We start from the raw sequence: 21,341 nt of genomic DNA, 5'->3' as shown, positions 1-21,341 counted from the left end.
CTCAGGGCCTGGGGCCAGCAGCACCGGGACCCTGGGTGTGGGGTCGGTGGCCAGGATCCCACACAAAACCTGCGGGTTCTGCAGCACCCACCATGCCCCTAGTCCCCGTGCTTATGCTGACTGGCATTGTCATCCTGCTCTTGGTCAGAAAAGGCTGAATCATATTTGTTTACACTTCAGCAACTGCTTCATGGACAAGCATCTGTGGAAAGAAAATGCCTAACGGCCAAGGTTGCATTTCTAAGTGTTGATTACAACTCTTACATGGCCTTCAGATATGATGATTATTCCATTCCCATCAAGTACCTGAGAGCACAGCAACTTCCTCTAAGCAGTTTTTTGAAACAACCAAGCATGCATGCACACATCAGCCCAGGAAAACCACCTATCACCACTTCCAAGAAGGCAGGAGCCCAGCTACTGTGGTGATAAGGCCTATATTAGTATCTAGATAGAACATTTTGCTTCATTACTTGCTTTGTCAGCAGCATGACTTATTCACTCTGCCTATTGCTTGGGTTCTGGTGAACACAGTAGCATACAGAGAAGCAAACTTTGAAGTAAACTGGAAGGTCAAGCTCTAATGTTTCCTGGACACAATACACTCCTTGTCTGGATGTTATCTGAAACTGCAGCAGTGTCAGAAAATACACAGACCTGAAGAAAAACAACACTTCTGGAAGCACTGCAAGACATGGGGCTTTGGGTTAAAGGGGATGGAGTCATTTCCACAACTCAACACATACCTTCCTCTAAAGGAAAAATGCCTCCATTTTCTTCAGACCAGCTGCCTAAAAGTTCATCGATCAAGAGAAATTTACGAGCAAACACTAGACCTGGTTACCAACCTCTTCCCCTCACTGTGGAGCATTTGTTGTTAACAGGAGAACTTGTGCAGGTAACTGCTGCTGACCAGGGGGAGCAGGGGATTCACAGTATGCCATCTGAGGCGTATTTGTTCAAGTTTAGTTACAGACAGGACGTTCTGATAACAAGGCACCTGGACCTCAATTCTCCATTGATGGAGGTGTCCTGAAAAGGGGACTCAGACATTTCTACACAGAGCAGGGCTAGAGGACTATGGTAAGAAAGGCGGACTTCTGTCTACACTACACTCTCCACAGTTTCTGCCATTGGTGGACAATTAAAAGTCCTAATTGCCTCAGCCATGTCTGCACTGGGATGTCTTTTGGGCACCAGCATCGTCAAAGCCCAAAATAATAGACTATTCTAGTTCCTATTATAATGTTTAGTGTTTTAAATTGAACACTTAAGGTCCTATTACTCTCCTCTGTGGTCCAGTGCAGAGCACCCGAAGCACACATAGCGATCTGAGTAGCAGAGCCAATCCAACATGGTCCCTGGATGTCTCTCCACATCAGTCTGGGAGGACTGGAAATCAGATCCCCTAGGTGATATGCTCCTCTCTGAATTCAGCATCTTTCCCAATGGAAATCCACAGGGGAGTTGGCGTCATTAGCCACAGTGTTAACTTGCTTTCCCACGGCACCTACCCGTCTCAGACAAAGGAGGAGCCTCAGCTCCTAAATCAGTCATGCTGTCCGGCACACGTGTGTGTTTGGGGGGAGTTCACTAAGCAACCTAGCGGGACTGGCTGTATAAGCTCAGATCATCTTGAAGGCACACCATGCCCCCGAAGCGCTGGAAGATGCAGACATTTTCAGAGCACTTTCCCCCGGCCAGCAGGGTTTCCCCCTCACAAGGGCAGAATCCAGAGCAGACTGCTAGATTAGCATAAAATGTTCAATATTCAAACAATGGCTAATGTAGCGTATCTTAACATTAATTCCCCTGTGCCCGTTACATTATTAACACAGGTTGGAAACTGGCTTACAGGCCCTTAATGCTGTGTTCTAACACGGCTGGTGTCACTTCCCGACAGAGATTCAGAAATGGCAATTGTTATTAAAAGGGATTTGTTATTTCGGTTTATCCATATTCATTTTTATTCATCCCCATGCAGGAGAAGCAGCACAATGGCCCTAAACATCCCACTTGAGCGCAGGGCTCACTGATGATTTGCAAAGGAACAGAAAATGGGTCTGTGACTCTTTTGTTTCTTTGTGATGTGTGAAGGAGGCTGGGAAAGTTTCCCCCACCTCCACTACCACCTCCCAACATCTCTTCCCCTGCTTGGGTTTTTTGGGGCTTTTTTTAGTTTTGTTTTGTTTTTTTGGCATTAGAAATTCCGGTCGTCTAATCTGTTTTTCCTGGAAGACTATGAGTGAATGAAGAACTAGTAGAATTATGACATCAGAGAAACCATTAAAGTGAACCTTGATTAACTGAGATGGGAAGTGATTTTTATTCAGGCTATTTAAACCCTACCCCTTCAGTTAGCTCTGAGAAAGCTCCCACTCTGAGTCACCAATAAACCCTACAGCAAAAACAGGGAAGATACGATTTGACATGTCTCACATTCCTGGAGGGGGGGGGAACAACACAAGTATAATTTTTATATATTCCATATAATTTTCATATATATGGAAAAAACCACATTTCAGGCCTTCTTTATACATCAAAGAGACAAAGAGAGCACAAACCAATTTTCTCACATACACTCTCTCTCTCTCTGTCACACACACACACTTTTCTGATCACATTTAAGTATAGGGCCTTACTCTCTGCTCTGGGATGAATTTCATCCCTCATGAATTGCTTCTTAATGTGTGAATTTTCATACTACTGAGCTGAGAAAAATGGGTGAAGTTTTCCTTTAACGTGATACTGCATATGCTTGTTTATGAAGAGTCACGTCACAATCTTTCTGCCAGGATACTTCCTCATTCACCTAAAGCAGAGATCATTCTGTAGGAATTAATGTTCCAAAAGCCGTGAGGCCTCAACAATGTTTGAACAAGAACCATGGGGTGAATGAAGGTTCTCTCTTGCCTCATTTAATGTTATTCTTGGTGGCATAAGTCAGACATCAGACACCACAAATCTGCACACACAGAGTATGAAAATGAAAAAGAGCATCAAGAGAAAATTACAAATCCATTACCCAGCTAGCAGAGGTCAACTTAAGGCAATGGAATTACAGATCTGAACAAGAAAACAATTCAAACCTACTACAGCATCAACCTCAGCTTTGAATTACCCCCTGTGACCCTCAAGAGACAATCCTGCCATAGAGTAATAAAAAGAAATGAAGTGAGGACAGTTTAGAAGTCTGAGGAAATGAAGATAACTTGTCTTCCCAGAGGGCTGCCTTGGACATGATGAAAAGACAATATTATACAGAGGTAGGCAATACAAAACAAAACAACTCTTTGGAACCCTTTTAGGAAACCCTCTTTTCCTGCACTGAAACAGAAGAGTGATTACTCGGATGAACTCATGTAATTCCTCTCTTTGGCTTTACTAGTGCAGTTTGAGAGTGACTAATCAGGCATAGAGAAAAACTGTTCTCTCTTGCCACAGAGGGCAGGACAAGAGACAATGGGTTCAAACTACAGCACAGCGATTTAGATTAAATCCCAGGAAAAACTTCCTAACTGTAAGAACGGTAGGAAAATGGAACAAACTGCCTAAGGAAGTCCAGAAAGCTCCTTCACTGGAGGTTTTCAAAAGGAGTCAGGACAGCCATCTGTCTTGGATGGTTTAGACACAACAAATCCTAAATTTTGGCAGGGGATGAGACTAGATGACCCTTGCAGTCCCATCTAACCCTATGGTTCTATGATTCTACACCAAATCACCATTATCTACCCTCCATTTCTCTATAGAGTATTTGATCGTCCTTTTATTTTACACAACAGACCCGTGAGAGAAGTAAACAGTTTACTTTTTTTTTAAAAACCTATCACCTTCTAGAAGAACACACATAGCCTTTTGTTTCCTTTTTCTTACACAAACTTATCAACTTCCTGCACTTTCTGGTGGCTAACAGATCAATTGGACATGATCTGCACACAGCTGTGTGGCCCAACACCTGCTGTTCCAACCTCATGGGAGGACGGTGGCCAGTCTTCTTGCTAGAAGTCTCTTCCTGGTTCTATAATAAGTGAAAAGCTGACGAATGCTGGCCCCCCATTCAGTTCCAGTCCCCCACTGAGTTTCAAGCAGGCATCTTGTTGATGAGTGGCAGATCCTGGATTACTCCTCAGCTTTCCTGACTGAAATCCAAAATATCTGCAGAGCTAGATTTCCAAGGTAAAAACCCATTAGCTTCCTCTGAAAGTTATTCTTTTCAGGATTTCCCCAGCCTTAAAAAGGGCTTCCACCACTTTCCTTCAAAGACTATTCCACAGTAATCAATCTAGCTATCTGTCAGGAGATTCTTCCTAGTATTTAAAATGTAATTTCACCCATGATCATGCTACATTTGTAGCATCTTTCATCATGAAGGACCCAAACCCCTTACCAAGCTATATTATACATAGCTTTAATCTACTGGACTATCGTGATTACATTTCCCTCTTTCCTGGAAGATGCTTCTACTTCCAAATATTGTACACCACCATGTCCTCACTTCCCCCTGCCTACACAAGTTAGTGGCCCTTTGACCAATATATCCATGTTTAGATCATAAGTTATCGGGGTTGGAAGGGACCTCAGGAGGTCATCTAGTCCAACCCCCTACTCAAAGCAGGACCAATCCCCAATTTTTGCCCCAAATCCCTAAATTGCCCCCCTCAAGGATTGAACTCACAACCCTGGGTTTAGCAGGCCAATGCTCAAACCACTGAGCTATCCCTCCCCCATAGTTCTTTTAATCTTCTCTCAGAAATCCAGCCCTCCAACTCTTCAGTCATTCTGGTTTCTCTTCCCCCAGTTCTTTCCACGTTATCTACAAATTTCCAGTACTGAAGTATCCAGAAATTAGTACAGACTGCAAGGGAGATATCATCTCTTTCGAACACATTTCAAACACATGTCTATAGGTGTTTGACAGCAGGTTACTATCTTTGGTGTCATACACAAGAACCTGATCCAAAGGCCACTAAAGCACCATTTCTCAAATGCAGCCACCAATGGGTTTCCCTGCAGCCACGACAGCTTCCTGGGGCAAAGCATCAGCCCACCCCACTCCCTGCCTGTTGCTCCTGGATGTGCCAATCTGCGGAGACAGGTGGGGCACAACGCTGAAGGAGCAAGGTCAGTTCTCTACCTGGGGGAGAACAGAGGGACTTAGTGGGGCTCGAACTTCAGCCTGGGGTGGTTGGGCAGCGGGGACTTAGGGAGCCTGGCTGCAGACTAGGCTCCAGGCATGGGCTTCAGACTCTAACCCCTGGCCATGCGGTGGTGGGCTCCAATCCCTGGCTCTGGCTGCATGGCGCCGATCCCCAATCCTGCTGGCCCCAGGTGCTGACCCCCATCCATGCACTCGGACCCCCAGCCCTAGTCACTTACTCCCAGGCGCCGACCCTGAGCTCCAGCAGCTGCTGGCCCTGGGTGCAGATCCCCATTACTGGCCTTGGCCTCCGACAGGTGCTGGCTCCAGATGCCAACCCCTAGCCCTGGCAGTGCGGCAGCCAACCCCCAGCCATGTGCTCCAACCCCCAGCCCTGGCCATTGATCTTGGGCACAGTTCTTGGATATCAACCCTGGGTTCCAGCAAGTGCTGGCCATGGGTGCCGATCCCCAGCCCCAGGTGCAGATCCCCAGCCCCGGTCATGCAGCAGCGGGCACCAGCAGGTGCTGGCCCTGGACACCGACCTCCAGTCCTGGTCGCGCAACAGCTGGCTCCAGTGGGTGCTGGCCCAGGACACGGACTCCTAGCCCCAGCTGTGCAGCAGCGGGCACGGACCCCAAGCCCCAGTGACACAGCAGCAGGTGCTGGCTCCGGGTGCTGACCCTCGGCTGTGTGGCAGTGGGTGCTGATCCCCGGCCCAGGGCACCGACCCCCAGCCCCAGGCACCGACCCACATCTCCAAACACACGGTGGCGGGGGCCCCCCATCTATCACCCCTGGCCTTTGCTGCCTCACCCCCCACTCCTCCATCCATCCTCCCTGGCCCCTGCTGTCTCACCTCTGGCCCCTCCATCCAAGTCTTAACTTGCCAGGACTTGCTGTGAAAAGTGATATTAACAAACATATAAATATCACTTTTCACAGCATTATTTTAATTACTGAGTCTGCAAAAAAACCCTACATAAATAAACTGCAATGATCTGGATGTGTACACATGCATATTTATTTGTTTTTCCTAAAGTTAATTAAGTTTTATAGGAAAAAGTTTCAGTGCGGCCACCAGCAAGAGTTGGTGACTACACTCTGAGGCCACCAAAAAATGTGTTGTGAGAACCCCTGCAAGTCAATGGAAAGACTCCCATTGACTTCAATAGGTATTGGAGGCTCTGAGTACATTTGAACTTTCAGATTCTTTTTGTCCTACAGTATACCTTAGAACATATTTCTGACTGTAAGCTTGTAAGTGCAGAGACCACGTCTACTTCCACACGTGTACAACTCCTAAAAGAAATGAGGCCACAATCTTGATCAGGGCCTCTTGGTGCTAGCATAAATTAATTAATAAATACTACAAGCCAAAATTCATTTGGGCAACCAAATTTTATACAGTATTTGGCCAAGGTAATATAGCACTTTGCTAGGATGAAAAATAAGAGCCAGCAGGTAAATCCTCTGATCCAAATCTGAGTGCTTCATGGCATATTTCAATGCTACCATCACAACATCTACACAGGAATCAGGCTTAAATCAGACCTATAGTGAGCCAACCTCCATTATTAATAAAATGCTGGAGAAAGAGATATAAATATATCTGCCAAATGGAAGAATATAAAAATAAGAGAGATGATTTAAGCTAAAACAGACAGTTAAAAACTCAACTTCACAAACAATAAGTGTCCAGAGTATCATTTGAAACAGTCTCAATTTAAACACAACTGTTCACCCTCTCTTTTTAAAGAGATCATATCTAGCCCCAAATAAAGTTCTGTAAATAACATTCCTTAGCGTTAGTTTTGTAAATGCCTACAGAAACAATGTAGGGAAAAAAACAAACGGACATCCACTCCCAGGAGTATTTGCAACACATATTTTGCAGCAACTGAACCCAAAAGTGAAACTTAGTGCACTTGGTCTGTTTTCATTGTTGAGAGCTAAGCAAAGTGTGAACGGACAGCATAAAAAACAAAGTAAATTAGACTTAGTTTTTTTCCCACCTTTAATAATCTGAGGTGCTAATTAATACAAGAAATAGTGTTATTATTTGAAATGTGCAACTGTCCCTGTGAAAAGACAACATAAAAGACTTTGTGCACTTTATTGTTTTTTCCTGTCTATCCTACAAAATCCAGAATAATGTAAGAAAGGTTGTTGTTTTTTTCCTTCCTACGTGAAGAGCTTGTCTTCTGGGCTCTTCTTTCTCATGCATTGCCTAAATTTATGTTTACTGCAGAAAATGTTTTCCTTTGCGTGGAATAATTATATATTCACAGTTTGCAAGGGAAAAAATGTGCATTCCAAAAAGGTTTACAGAGCCAACACCGGTCTTCAGATGAATTCCCTCTTGTTACAGTAAATTCAGTGGAATGAGAGAGATGATGAAACCTCTGTGATTCCCCTTCAGTGAGTGTTAGGAGCAAGCCCAGACCCAAACCTAATTTTTTCCCCCAGGCAGCACTTAAAAGTCCAGTCACCAAATACGCTAATTATAGACCCTCTATAAGTACAAATCTGCTACAGTACACTCACAAAACTGAAATGAAAGGACCTTTTCAAACCTTCTATACTAACTGCCCCCGTTTAGCAGGGACAGCCTCTACTAAGCAACAGATCTGTCATTTGCCCTATTCCATCCAGCCAAAAAGCCCTCCCGCTCCAATGAATTTCAGCAGTTAAAAGGAGGTCTCCATTTTTCTTCCCCATATGTCCTTATTGATAGCTTTCAAATGCTGGCAGGTATGAAGGTGAAGAAATCAGTTGGTATGCCACCGGATTTGGGTAGTCTGCGTTCGCGGCAGTCATGTAAAAGGCACCCTTCAGAAGTGAATGGAGAAGGGTGGAGAGAAAGGGGGGTCGGAGGGAAGAGAGAAAGGATTTGCCCCATCGAGCTGATTCTAAAGCAAGAGCATCAGCCATCAGCCAAGGGGAAAGCGTGAGGTGGCTCCACTACTTGGCTCCCAACCCAACCACACACAGCCAGATCTCCTCTTTCAGCCATTGGGTGGGGAATGCACAGTCCCCTCCCAGGCTTTCTGTTTACTGAGCCTCCCGGCTGCACACGCACTTCACTTTGGGCTCGTCCGGAGCAGCAAACGAGGCAGAACCGAGGCTACACGGGGCAGCCTCTGGAGCGCGCCCAGAGAATGGGGGCTTGCGGGGGACGCAAAGTAGAAGGGGAGCATCGGAGAGTTCCCCGAGTTCTGCTTTCTACTTTAGAGTCACTTGCAAAGCAACCTATTGTTACAACCGGATGTCTCGCTCCGGCTGGCACCCACTGCTTGCACCGCCTCCCCTGCCCCTCGAGGACTGCTTCGCGAGAGAGCCAGCTGCAACCTGTAGCAATCCCCTGCCCCACCCCTCTACCTTCCGGGCAACCACAGCAACGTGAACTCTGCCAGCTCCAGGTGCATGTCGCTTAACTTGCAACAATCTGCATGCTTGTGACTATCCCTTCGCGGCCAGGCTCCCCCGTCTCCCGTGCAAGTTGCTTAGGTGGCCCCGTACGTTTGCGCCCCCTCCACTCCTCCTCCTCCTCCCCGCTGCATGCGGCTGCAGTCCGCATGCACCCGGCCCACTCACCTTCCCGGGCAACTTCTCTCGCTCGCTCGCTGTGCAGCAGGCTCCGGCGGCCGCAGCTTCTGTAACTCCAGGGGCCAAACGGCTCGCCCGGTGCCGGCGCCGCCTGCGGAGGGGGGTGAGGTGGGCAGGGCTGAAAGCGGGAGCCACCCCCTAGCTGGAGACAAGCGCACGGGGCGGGGACAGGGCTATGCGCGGAGGAGCCGGGGCCCCCAGCCGGGGGACATGGACCGTGGAGGGGCGGTGCTGGGGGCATGCAGCGGGGGAGGAGGAGCGGAGATGGGGGAGGAGGAGGCTGGGAGGCTGGCAGGGAAGGGGGCCAGCGCGCGGGGTTGCATGCACAATGGGTAAGGCTTTTTATGAGTAAACGGGGATTTTACTGTACATCCCCCAAGCCCCATGAAAAAAATATTTCCATCACGGATCATCAACATTTACAGACAAGCAAAGGAAGAAAAAAGCTGGAGAACTTACTACAGTTTGATTGAGAGGTATTTGCACTGTGTTTTCTGACAATTTGCGTTTTCCCAGGTACAAAGCTTTCATTTTTTTGAATGGCAGGATCTACTGTCATTAACTAATTATTGGCTGAGAGCTCCCGATTGGCTGAGCCCACTACCTCCCCCTCCCCCCCCCACTGGAAATTCCCGCAATTGTGGAAATTTAAATGGATAAAAATTAACAATGCTTAAAAATAAATGTTGATATTATTCGTCAGAATGATAAAAAAATTAAAAAGTGAATTTTGCCAAGCCTCAGGCTGGGGGAGCCCTAAGTGCTGGGTCTGCTCACAGTTTGAATACACCCAAGAATACACCAGCCCTTCTGCCTAATGGCTTGAAAACCCTGCTCCCCAAGGATCTGTCCTCATACTGCTGAGGGCAGTTTAGAAAGTTCTGGACTCCGGAGACAAAGTGTTTGGCTTGTGGTGGGGTGTGTCTACACTAGAAACGCCAAGGCAGCAGTGCTGCTGCACCACTGCAGCGTAGACACTTAAGGCTTGTCCACACTTGCAGCGATCGTGGCATCTAGTGAAGACCCGCTAAATCAACCGCCGATTGCTCTGCCATCCACTCCTGTACTCCACCTGATCGAGAAAAGTAAGGGGAGTCAACGGGAGAGCGTCTCCCGTCGACGCCGCGTAGTATGGACCCCGCAGTAAGTAGATCTGAGCTACGTCGATTTGAGTTACTCTATTTATGTAACTCAAATGGTGTAGCTTAGATCGACTTTTCCCTTTAGTGTAGACAAGGCCTTACTTGTAAGTGGCTGTAGTAAATCCACACCCTTGAGAGGTGGTAGCTAAGTCGAAGGAACAATTCATGTGTCAACTTAGCGCTGTCTACAGTGGGGCTTAGGTCGCCTGAATTAGGTCTCTCAGCGACACAGCTAGGTCGACATAACTTTCTAGTGTAGACCAGCCCCCAGTGTCAAGGAAACCCTGAGACCCTGGCTCGCTCCCCTCAAGGGCAAAGCATGAAGAGACCCCCTACCGCAGGGCTAGTCTGCGCCCCTGAGATGTAGCTATGCTGACCTAACTCCCAGTGAAGATAGTACTAGGCCGATGGAAGAATTCTTCTCTCAACCTAGCTGCCACTTCTCGGATTGAGCCCCTTCCATCAGCACAGGTAGTGTCTATTCTGAAGCACTACAGTGGTGCAGCTGTAGTAGTTTAAGTGTAGACCCAAGCCTGGTCTACACTACGGAGTTAGGTCAATGCAAAGCAGTTTACGTCAATCTAACTATGTAAGGTTGTGTGTCTACACTACTAAGTTTCTCTCAGCATACTTTATGTCACTCAGAAGTGTGAATAAACCACACTACAGCGTTATATGTGTTGACAAGTCCTGAGTGTGTACACTAAAATTTCACTCCCGCCGACAGAACTCACCCACTGAACTGACTTAATTACTCCACCTCCATAAGAACAGTCAATGTAGTTAGGCCGACGCAGTGTCAGTGTAAACACTGTGTTGCTTATATCTACTGTTGCTGGCTTTCAGAAGGCATCCCACAATGCCCCACACTGACAGTTCAATCAGTGCAAGTGCTCCTGGTAAGGATACGCACCACTGATCCAAGGAGCAGAGTGTAGACATGCACAAGTGTTGTAATTACTGCGGCGGCTGTATGCCAATGCAAATTAGGGGTTGATCTAATTTTGTAGTGTAGACATGCCCTTATTTATTCTCAGCTTCCTGGGGACCCAGGCACTGCAGCATCAAGGATAAAGCTCTCTGTGTGCCTCATGCATCCACCCCCCATCCTCTGGAAATTAAGTTTCTAGGGTTGCCAACCCTACAGGGTTGTCCTGGAGTCTCCAGGAATTAAATATTAATCTTTAATTAAAGATTATGTCATGTGATGAAACCTCCAGGAATATGTCCAACCAAAATTAGCAACAATAGCACTGGGCCGGGCATGCAATTACAATGCAAAGTCCACAGGTTAATGAAGGGCTCTGAGCAAGAAGCAAATGTTTCATAGCAAAAGGCAATAAAAACGCACTGCTTAAAAGTAGTTGCAACACAAATTCAATAGGATTTTCTGTATTCAAATTACCACTGTTATTAAATGTTTTTATACGCTTCTACTGTGTGATCTCTGCAATCCTCAGCTAGTGCATATTTAATTGCTGGTACTAGAAAACAGCACACAAGCTGGAAATCACTAATTCTAAGAGACTCAGGAAAACAAAATTCTTCTGTAACTTTTAAAAGCCCTTCATGCCCTGAAGAGACCATCAGAGACCACTTAAGTGGGGCACCATCTTCTCTGTACCAACGTATTTAAATTGTGGTTAAGGTGAGCCCCAGTCCTGCAAATGCTCACACGTATACTGAACTTGAAGGCCATCCTATTATTTTACTCACCTGATTGAAGTGAAGCACGTGCTTAAGTGTTTGCAGGATCTGGGCCATGGTATGCATCTGCAATACACACGTGTTAAATGTACTAGCATCAAGTTCCAGAACAACTGTAGGACTGAAATGCCATGCTGTAAAATACCAGAATTTTCACTAAAACAAAATGGGCCCAATTCATCCCCGGCATAACTTCAGTAACTTGTAGGGAGTTACACAAGGGAAGATTTAGCCCAATGACACACAAACGGAATTTGCTATTTTTCACTCTACACAAATATTGTTAATAACTTGGGATCTTTCTTTTTAACTATTTTTTCTGTGCAGACAAGACGTAAAAGACAAACAAAACATGCCAGACAAAACAAAGAAGCTTTTATATTAGTAACAACCAGAACGCGAGAACCATCTGAGCTCAGGCACCACTGAGTACATTTGGTCTGCAAAGAATAATAACTAATATTGAATTAATGCTTCAATTTAGTGAAAGAAAAGCATGTGATGTAATTGGATAAATGAATAAGAAAAGGAAAACTTAGGCTGAGTAATAGGCAAGACATCCTGAGGGTGGACAAAGCAGTAGAAAATGTATTCGGAAATAACCCTCCACTGGCAGGGAATGGGCCAAATAACCTAACTGATCTTTTCTGTCTGATTGCCACAATAAGAAATTCAGCTGTAGTGCAAGTTACACATCAACTATGTGTGAGTCAGAAAACATGTAAGTGATTTGTAGTAGTGTAACATCCACTGATTTGGCATTCAGTGGCTGTTCAAGGCTTGTGTAATTTGCTCCGCAAAGGGGCAGAAAAAGGAAGCTGTAGCAAGAAAAGGAACTAAGAGAGTTTATGGGAAAGCCATATTTTAACCAACCATCCCCAACATTCCTAGGGCTAACTTCAACCCCTGCTATAAACAGGTGCACCTCTAACTGGATTTAGTAGGAACACAGGGATTTCCAGAGTAGATCAGACCAGAGCAGTGATCTGCTTAGTCCATCATCCTATCGCCAAAAGAAACATCATAGACTGCTTCAGAGAAAGGTAAACGAAACACTGCAGTAGGCAGTTATGGAGTTATGCCATCAGGGACATTCTTTTCCTAACTCCCAACAGTTAGAGGTTGACTTAAGCCAAAGGGAACTGTACTCACTTATTCCAGGGAATGAATTTGGATCCTACAGAATCAATATGAGTTACACTCCTATCTACTGAATGCCAGATTTCTCACCAATTTATGCCTACAGTCACGTCAGCCTCTGAATTTGGCCAAAGGCTCCATGCACGTGACAGTCTTGGCTGGCTTAACAGACGGTCTTCAGGATCCAGTTGTACTAATGTTTTTAGTTAATATAGTTTACTGGCTGATGCTGTCCTGGTTTTAGAAACCATACAAGGCTGTAGTGTAGATAGGGCTTGAAATGTCTCCTTTCCTTTTCTTTTCCTATTTATAGACAACAGACAAAGCACGTCTCAGTATCACTGCGAAGTTAACTGTTTGGTTTATAGGAGCAAAAATTATATGCTTGTTTTATTTAGTCACTCCTAACCACACAAGGAATAGTAGGCACTAAGAGCAGTGTGCAAATTATACTTAAAACTGCCCCAAATAAGCGCAAATGCTATTTCTCTCACTGGGAAAAATAAACAGTTTGTGTTATTCCAAAACTTCTGGTTATATACATTACTCACCATTAGACCTGAATAAGAAATAGGAGGGAAAATTAATAATACTACATGGGAGCAAATTAGCCATCATCAGAGGTATCTTGTCCCTTTGGCCCCTGAGTTCTTATTCCACAAAAGATATTATAGCTTAGTGGGGCATAATATGGAGACTTGTGAGTTTTCCTGCCTAAGGCTTTAATTTTATTCTTGCACATCTATCCTTTTAGGTTGTGTGATTGGACTAGTTTCTAGGGAAGGAGGAGGGTGAAAGGAAAGCAAATAAATAATAATAATGATTATACTAAGCACATCCATTGAGCTAAAGCCTATTCATATCAATGGAAACTCCCAAGGATTTTGATGGGCTTGGATCATAGAATTGCCACCCTAAAACTTTCGAAAACCAGGAGTCACCCCCCATCCCCAAATCATGAGATTTAAAACAAAAAAACCCAAACCTAATTTTTAGACCCAAATTTCTCTCACATTTTTGGTCTGCCTTTGGATTTTATAACTCCCCCTGGCTACCCCAGCATGTCTGTGTGCATGAGCGTGCACATGGCCCCTGCTGCACCAGCTCTCCCAGGCTGCCCGATGGTGCAGAGCTTCCAACATCTTTCTGTCTCCAAATGTCTAATTCATTGATTCTGTATCCCCACCACCTACCCCCACATCTACCCAGCCCCCAGCCTAGCAATTAATTATGTTCCCACATCAGTTCTGCATCTCCGAGCCCATATCAGCCCCTTGCCCCTCGGCACACCTCTGCAGCTCCAATGATTCTTCAGCCCCTCTCTTCCTTCCCAGCTGGGTGTTGAAAGGATAGAGGGAGGATGTAGGGGGGGAGGAGGAGGATGGGCTGCCTAGAGCTGCTGGGCTCTTTTTTGCTCCCTCTCCCCCCATCCCCTCTCTACTACCCCAAAACTCCTCCACGCTCCTGAGGGTAGGAGGGAGAGATCTGTCTGCCTCCTGCAGCAGCCCTGATTGACTGCTTTTCTCCAGAGGGTTGGGAAATGGAGGAGGTAGCCAATCAGAGGGCATTTCTCCCCTGGGCAAAGCTGGAAATAATGTGAAGGCTGGAGTTTCTTGTATCGAATTTGGCTCCACCAGGGGCCAAATCACATTAGGCAATTTAATTGTGAGGGTTCGTCACATTGGGATCACATTTTTATAGCACACTTTTTACCCATGGTAAAGGTGGGAGAGCATTATCATCACACCCTGCATTTTCCGAACGGGGAAACTGAGGCACAGAACAATTATGTGACTTCCTATGGTTACAGAGCAAGACAGTGGCAAAGCTGGGAATAAAACCCTGGCCTCCTGACTCTGAGACTAGTTCCTTATTTTTTAGCCCCTGCTGCTTCCTTCAGATCCAAACGATTTCTTTGGATGTCTCAGGGACCCCGCTCTTGAGATCACTGTGGTAGCATTATCCCTGGAGAGCAATCCAACCTATCCCCAGCCAGCCTGCCATTATTCCATGCACACCTTTATTTAGGGAACATGTCTACTGAAAGCAACAGCACCTTTGCTAACAGTATGCTGATTCTTCAAGAGAGCAAGGACCATCCCTAAAATGAACTGAACACAACACTTTGCGGCAGGGCACTGGTCCTGGGACAAATATGTGTGCCCAAGCCCTCTATTTCAAGGCTGTGGCTAATTGGGCGAGTCAGGTCATGTGACAGACCAGAGACAGCATTTCCTATAAGAGGGAGACGCAGGGTCAAGGGAAGGAGGAGTCTCTATGCACCAACCAGGTGGAAGGTCTGGTAAAAGATACCTCCAGGGAAGCTTTAATGTGGTTAGTTGTTAGGGAAGACCAGGAAGCAGGACTTGGGTTTCAAGAAGGAACAGTGTCATCTAGGAAGGCTTGGAGCTGGGTAGAGTTGGCACTGAATTGTTTTGTTCAATGAAGAAAACCCTGAAGAAAGGGGTTGAAATTCTGCCATTGATATTAGCTTTATTGTGCACTGGCTGGGGAGTTGGTCCACCAATTTACAAATACCCATTGCCATGTTTTTCTGATGTCCTAGGGCTGCAGATCCTTGTTCTACCATAACCAGCATTAGGTAACAGACCACAGGAGGAAGGATGATCTTGTGATCTTATTCCATAACATGTGCCTGCTACAGTGACCATCCGTTATTCTCTGTCTACTTTGTTTTATGTTATGCTTTGTAGCTACTTCTCTATCAGTCTGCAAGCTACTTAGGGATGGGGCCTGTAATTTCTCTTCGATAGCACAGCACCATGGATACTGATGTGAAACTTTTCATTCATTTAAAATGTGCAGAGAATGGAATTTCATCCGCTGTGTTTTCATCACTTGGACTGGGGGGAAAAATCGGATAATGGGATGGATCTCATTAAGATTGGGCAAAAATGCCCCTATGCACGGTGCTAGCACAAGACCACGTAAGTCCTCTAAACAGGTCTCAAGTAGTAGGTAGGATTTTTACTGGTTCTTTACATGAGGGTGGATTTCACCCTTCATTACTAAATGCCACCATTCTTTATGCAAATCAATAATAGCATAGTGCAGAATCACCATATGCCATCTTTCATATCAAACCTCAACATATGTTCCACATCCTGTTAAAAGCTGTTTACCATATAACCAGAGAGAGAGACATAGGCACCACATTTTATAAGCTCAAATTTTTCAAATAAACAACTAAGTCACTGTGTGCCCACATTATCTTAGTCACCTGTTATTTGAATTACACTTTAGTTTAATTCCACTCAGTTTACATAAGTGTAGGAAGTGAATAGCCCTCTGCTCTTCTCTGATGAGTTATAGCAGCAAAATCAGGGAAAACATGAAAACACTGGTGTTCATAAAGAAAACAAATTATAATTTCATATGCCCCTCACATAGGGTGTTAAAGAGTAGAGTTAGGGTGTGTGGCCCAATACAGTAAAGAAAATGCAAATTGTGGTAGCAAATAATCTTTGAATATTCATTTTTATTTAAAAATAATTTTAAAAATGCCTTTCCCAGGCTCTAGGCACACTGATACCATTAACACCCCAATGAAGTCTCAGCAACATTAAAGTGATCATTTCAATCCTCAGTCTCTCCCCAAACCCTCTCAATGTCTCTTGCAGCATGCCTGAAAGGTCACCATATTTGGAATATTTTGGATGAGGAGGTGGGGAAAAAGATCCAGAGTCCTGGAGCCCTCACAGGAGATGCCCTCTAGTCATTCCACCTCTCTTTTATACAAGGGAGATCCAGCTCTGGCACCCCTGCTGCCCACAGCTATAGTACTATGACACGGGGAGAGAGGGGATCCCTCGGGTAGGCTGGTCCCATGCTATTTAGGGCTCTAAAGATCATAACGAACACTTTACCTCCACCCAAAGTACTACATTTTTATTTCTGGAAAGGCGATTCCCAATCCCTGGTGAAATTGGCATCAGCTGAGGCAATGATGGGGAACTTCTGATTGTCGCTTCCAGAGAGACAGGCACGAAATGATGACAATTGTCATGTATGACCTTAAACAGGGTTCTGTTTCTTTCCTTGCTTTCAGTTTACATTCCCCTCATTCTGCCCTTTAGCTGCTTGTCCCATAGCCTTTCCTTCTCATTTCCAATATGTCTCCCAGTTCCGTCCATTGTAATGAAAGACTGAGGCCATGTCTACGTGACAAAATTATGTCAACTTGAGTTACATTGGCACACACTAGGGTTGCCAACTTTGGTTGGACGAATTCTTGGAGATTTCATCACATGACATAATCTTTAATTAGAGATTAATCTTTAATTCTGGAGGGTTGGCAACCCAGCATACAGCTGCCACAGTTAGTACATTGCTTGTGTGCATGTATACTTGGCTCCTTGTGTTGGTGGTGCACGTACTCACCAGGAGTTTACTGATGCACAGTTTACTGGGGCACCCTAGGTAGGTGTCTCATTGTGCAACTCACCGCCATTGAGCACACCGTCTTTTGGGAAGTTCTGGCAATGCATGATGGGGCCTAAGCAAGTCACTCAGGGATGAATGGGAACATAGGGCTAACATCCCAGTTTGCAACTGTCTCCATTCCATAATGTTATCTGTGTCCCATAATTTTTTCATGCCTTTTTTTTCCCCAAAGACCCACAAAGCTGCACAACCCTTCTCATTGTCTGCTATCCCTGACAGCAGCATAGAGCCTGCACAGCTCTACACTACTATCATGAGCAATGCAACCAAAGGTGCATGATCCTGGAGTGTTTGCAGAGCCACAAGGGGAAATGAATGAGTGGAGAACATGACAATTCCTTGGAGGACGGATTGCTGTTGGACATAGCGAGAACCAGTTCAAGGTTGTTGGTGGCATTCATGGAGCAGTTGCAAATGGTGGCGCTTCGCTTCTGAGCCCAAGAAGCGAGCACTGACTGATAGGATCACATAGTACCAAAAGCTACAGAACTTCTGGATGCACAAGGCCACATTCCTGGATCTGTGCGCTGAGCTCGCCCAGTCCTCCAGACACCAAAAGTGGAGCTTCATTGACAGCGGAGAAGCGAGTGGTAATTGCACTGTGGTAACTTCCAATGCCAGATTGCTACTGGTCAATCTGGAATGAATTTGGAATCAGGAAATCCACCACGGGGGCTATTGTGATGCAAGTGTGTAGGGCCATTAATCACCTCCTGCTACACAGACAGTGACTCTTGGCAATGTGCAGAACATAGTGGATGGATATGCAGCAATGGGGTTCTTGAACTGTGGTGGAGCAATAGACGGCACAAATATCCCGATTTGGCAACAGAACATCTTGCCACTGGGGATGCTTCTCCGACATCAGTATGGGCTGGTCAGGGAAGGTGCTTGATACTCACATCTTTAAGAACACAGAACTGTTCAGAAAGCTACAAGCAGGTACTTTCTTTCCCGACCGCTGGATTACCATTGGCAATGTTGAAATGCCAATAATCATCCTGGTGGACCAGGTACCCCATGCTCCCCTGGCTTTGAAGCCGTACACCAGCCACCTTGAGAGCACAAAGGAACAATTCAACCAGCAATTCAGCTGGTGCAGAATCATAGGCACCGACTCAATGGGTGCTCCGGGGTGGACCACCCACAGGAAACCGGCAGCTCCTCCCCCTCATCCCCAGCTGTCATGCCCATTGGCAGGCCCTGCCGATCAGCCCCTTCCCCTTCCCTCCCAGCACCTCCCACCCACCGCAATCAGCTGTTCAGCAGCATGCAGGAGACTCTGGGGGAGAGGAGGAGGAGCGGGGACAGGAAGAGGTGGGGGAGAGGGCGGAATGGGGGGGAGAGGCAGGGCAGGGGCAGGAGAGGTGGGATGGGGGTGGGGGCTTGGGGTCGAGTGTGGGGGGGTCAAGCACCCCCCCGGGAACTCAGAAAGTCGACGCCTCTGTGTAAATGACAGTTGAATGTGCCTTTGGTTGTTTGAAGGGCTGCTGGCATTGTTTATTCACAAGATTGGACCTCAGTGAGAAGAATATCCCAATGATTATAGCTGCCTGCTGTGTCCTGCCTAATGTATGTGAAGCAAAGGGGGAAAGTTTCCACCGGAGTGGAGGACGGAGGTAGAGTGGCTGTCTACTGAATTTGAACAGCCAGATGCAAGGGCTATTAGAAGAGCTCAGCTCAGAGCTGTATGGCTCAGGGAGGCTTTGAAAGACCATTTTAATGGTAAGCCAGAGTAGTGTGTGTTGTAGTGTGCTCCACCTGGCCCTGCTCTTTTGTGGCCTGCTAGGAATCGTGTGATGATTGCTGTACAGGTGGGAATAGAACATTGTCAATGCACTTACTAATTTTATTTCTGAATGATCCTATGAGTTGTGTGACATTGTGCAGTAACAGGTAATTGGTTGCTTTCAGAACTGCGGTGCACTCAGCAGCATATATTTTGAACTAATAAAGATGAATTATGTTCCAAATAATATAATTTTATTCTGTAACAAAATCAGTGCAAAAACATGCAAATTTAAAACAGTGAAGAACAGACACTTTAGTTTTACCATGAGCTAAACTCACTGAGGTCAGGCCTATACCCTCACCCGGGGTTGACCTCACCTCATTTACATTACATCTTTCTAATGCCAGTATAGGTGCACAGGGCAGTAACTAGTCTCTTCCATTCCTCTCTGTCATTTGTCTCTGCTTCCATCTGGTCTATGGTATTGAAATCAACTGTTCTGGCCTCCCTACTAAGGGTTTTTTAATGTTTTGTTTGGGTGCCCTTATTTCCTCACACCAGTCGGTTTACACTTGACACCTTCATGTGGAAGTCCACGTACTGGTATCTGGAATACATGCCCCAAATACATTCAGCGCTTCCTTCTGATTTTGGAGTAGAAGAGCTGATGGTTGGTGATTTCTTGGATCTCTTCGCTGGTGATTAACTCTTTCCATTCAACGCCCAGGATTATTGTCTAGTTCAATGCCCATGAAGTTGTCTAGTTTTCTGTCTAACATTTTGGAAGATCTCCAGCTCTCATGGCCAAACCTAGCATTGAGATTATGTTCAAATTGAAAATTCTCAGTTTTATTCTGGTACTGTATAGCTTTAACTTCCATATGTTGTTGAATTTACTGAATGGTGTGGATGCCTTTCCTATCCTTGATGTCACTTCCTTCTTGAGGTCTTTGTTGGTTAGTATGGTGCTGCCTAGGTAGAGGAACTGTTCTGTTTTCTTGATGAAAGTTGCAGATCTGATTAACCTGACATTAACATTGGTCTCATAGAGATGTCAGAAGTACAGGCAGTAACAAGAAACTGAAAACCAACAACGATCAACAGGAGATGATCAAATCATAGCAGAAGTACTAAAAACACTTGATACCACCACCCTAATGAAACTGGCAGAGGTGTTAATGAAGTCTGGGAAAAAGAGATTTTTCCTGACCAGCAGAAACATAAAATCAATGTCAGAATGTTCAAAAAGGGTGATCTCACTGACTGTAGCAACTGGAGAGGAGTTACATGACTGTCTGTTACAGGGGTTTACTACGCAGGATGAAAGGCAGTGAATGCAAACTTAGAAAAGAATAGGCTGGATTGAGAATCAAGAGACCCTGGGTAAACCTTCTATTCACAATAAGGTCCATCATAGAAGACTGTATAGAATGGCAGGTTTCCCTCGTTATCAATTTCATTGACTTTCAAAAAGCTTTTGACAGTCTGCACAGCCATACATTGTGGAACATTCTTCAGTCATATGGAATCCTAGCTAAAGTTGTCAGCATGATTAATGCCATATATAGATGCAAAGTGCTATGTAAGGATGAACAACCACACAACAGAATGGATCAAAGTGGACGCTGGCATGAAACTGGGCTGCATTTGATCTCTGCTGTTGTTTGGCATTGCCATAGAATGGATAATGAAGACGTGTATTAGCAACACAACACTGGCACAGTAGGGATAGATGGCAAATGCATAGAAGATCTAGACTTTATTAGTGCTATTATGCTATGGAGCGATACTAGGGTTGCCAGGCATCCATTTTTTGATGGGAACACCCGGTCAAAAAGGGACCCTGTCTGCTCTGGTCAGCACAGCTAACTGGGCTGCTAAAAGTCTGGTCAGCGGTGCAGCGGAGCGAAAGCCGGCTCCCTGCCTGCCCTGGCTCTGCACAGCTCCCACAAGTGGCTGGTATGTCTGGCCCCCAGGCGCAGGGGCGATCAGGGAAGCTCCACGTGCTACCCCCACCCCAGCGCTAACTCTGCAGCTCCCATTAGCCGGGAACAGCAGCCAATGGGAGCTGCGGGGACGGTGTCTGTGGTCGCAGGCAGTGTGCAGAGCTGCCTGGCTGCACTGCCACCTAGGGGCCGGACATGCTGGCTGCTTCCGGGAGCAGTGCAGAGCCAGGGCAGGCAGGGAGTCTGCCTTAGCCCAACTGCACCACAGAATGGGGGCTGCCTGAGGTAAGCGCTGCCCAGCAGGAGCCCACACCCCAAACCCCGTGCCCCAGGTCGGAACCCACTTCTGCACCCTAACTCCCTCCCAGAGCCCACACTGCCTCCCGCATTCCAACCCCCTGCCCCAGCCTGGAGCCCCCTCCTGCACCCTGAACCCCTCATTTCTGGCCCCACCCCAGAGCCTG

General features: G+C 46.1%; 1 protein-coding gene across 1 annotated transcript in view; it reads right to left on the bottom strand.

The window, feature by feature from the left end:
* The window catches only part of CARHSP1 (calcium regulated heat stable protein 1), a 55,710-nt gene extending 46,723 nt beyond the window's left edge, over window positions 1–8,987 (bottom strand). Inside the window, exon 1 of the mRNA XM_027827680.3 lies at window positions 8,735–8,987. Coding sequence (XP_027683481.3) covers window positions 8,735–8,987 — 253 coding nt within the window. The remainder of the gene's footprint in view (window positions 1–8,734) is intronic.
* Between the last annotated feature and the right edge of the window lie 12,354 nt (window positions 8,988–21,341).

Source organism: Chelonia mydas, chromosome 10, assembly GCF_015237465.2.
Source record: "Chelonia mydas isolate rCheMyd1 chromosome 10, rCheMyd1.pri.v2, whole genome shotgun sequence".
In the NCBI taxonomy this organism is placed as follows: Eukaryota; Metazoa; Chordata; order Testudines; family Cheloniidae; genus Chelonia; species Chelonia mydas.
The sequence above is the reverse complement of the archived record's forward strand: the minus strand, read 5'-3'. Positions and strand labels throughout refer to the sequence as shown.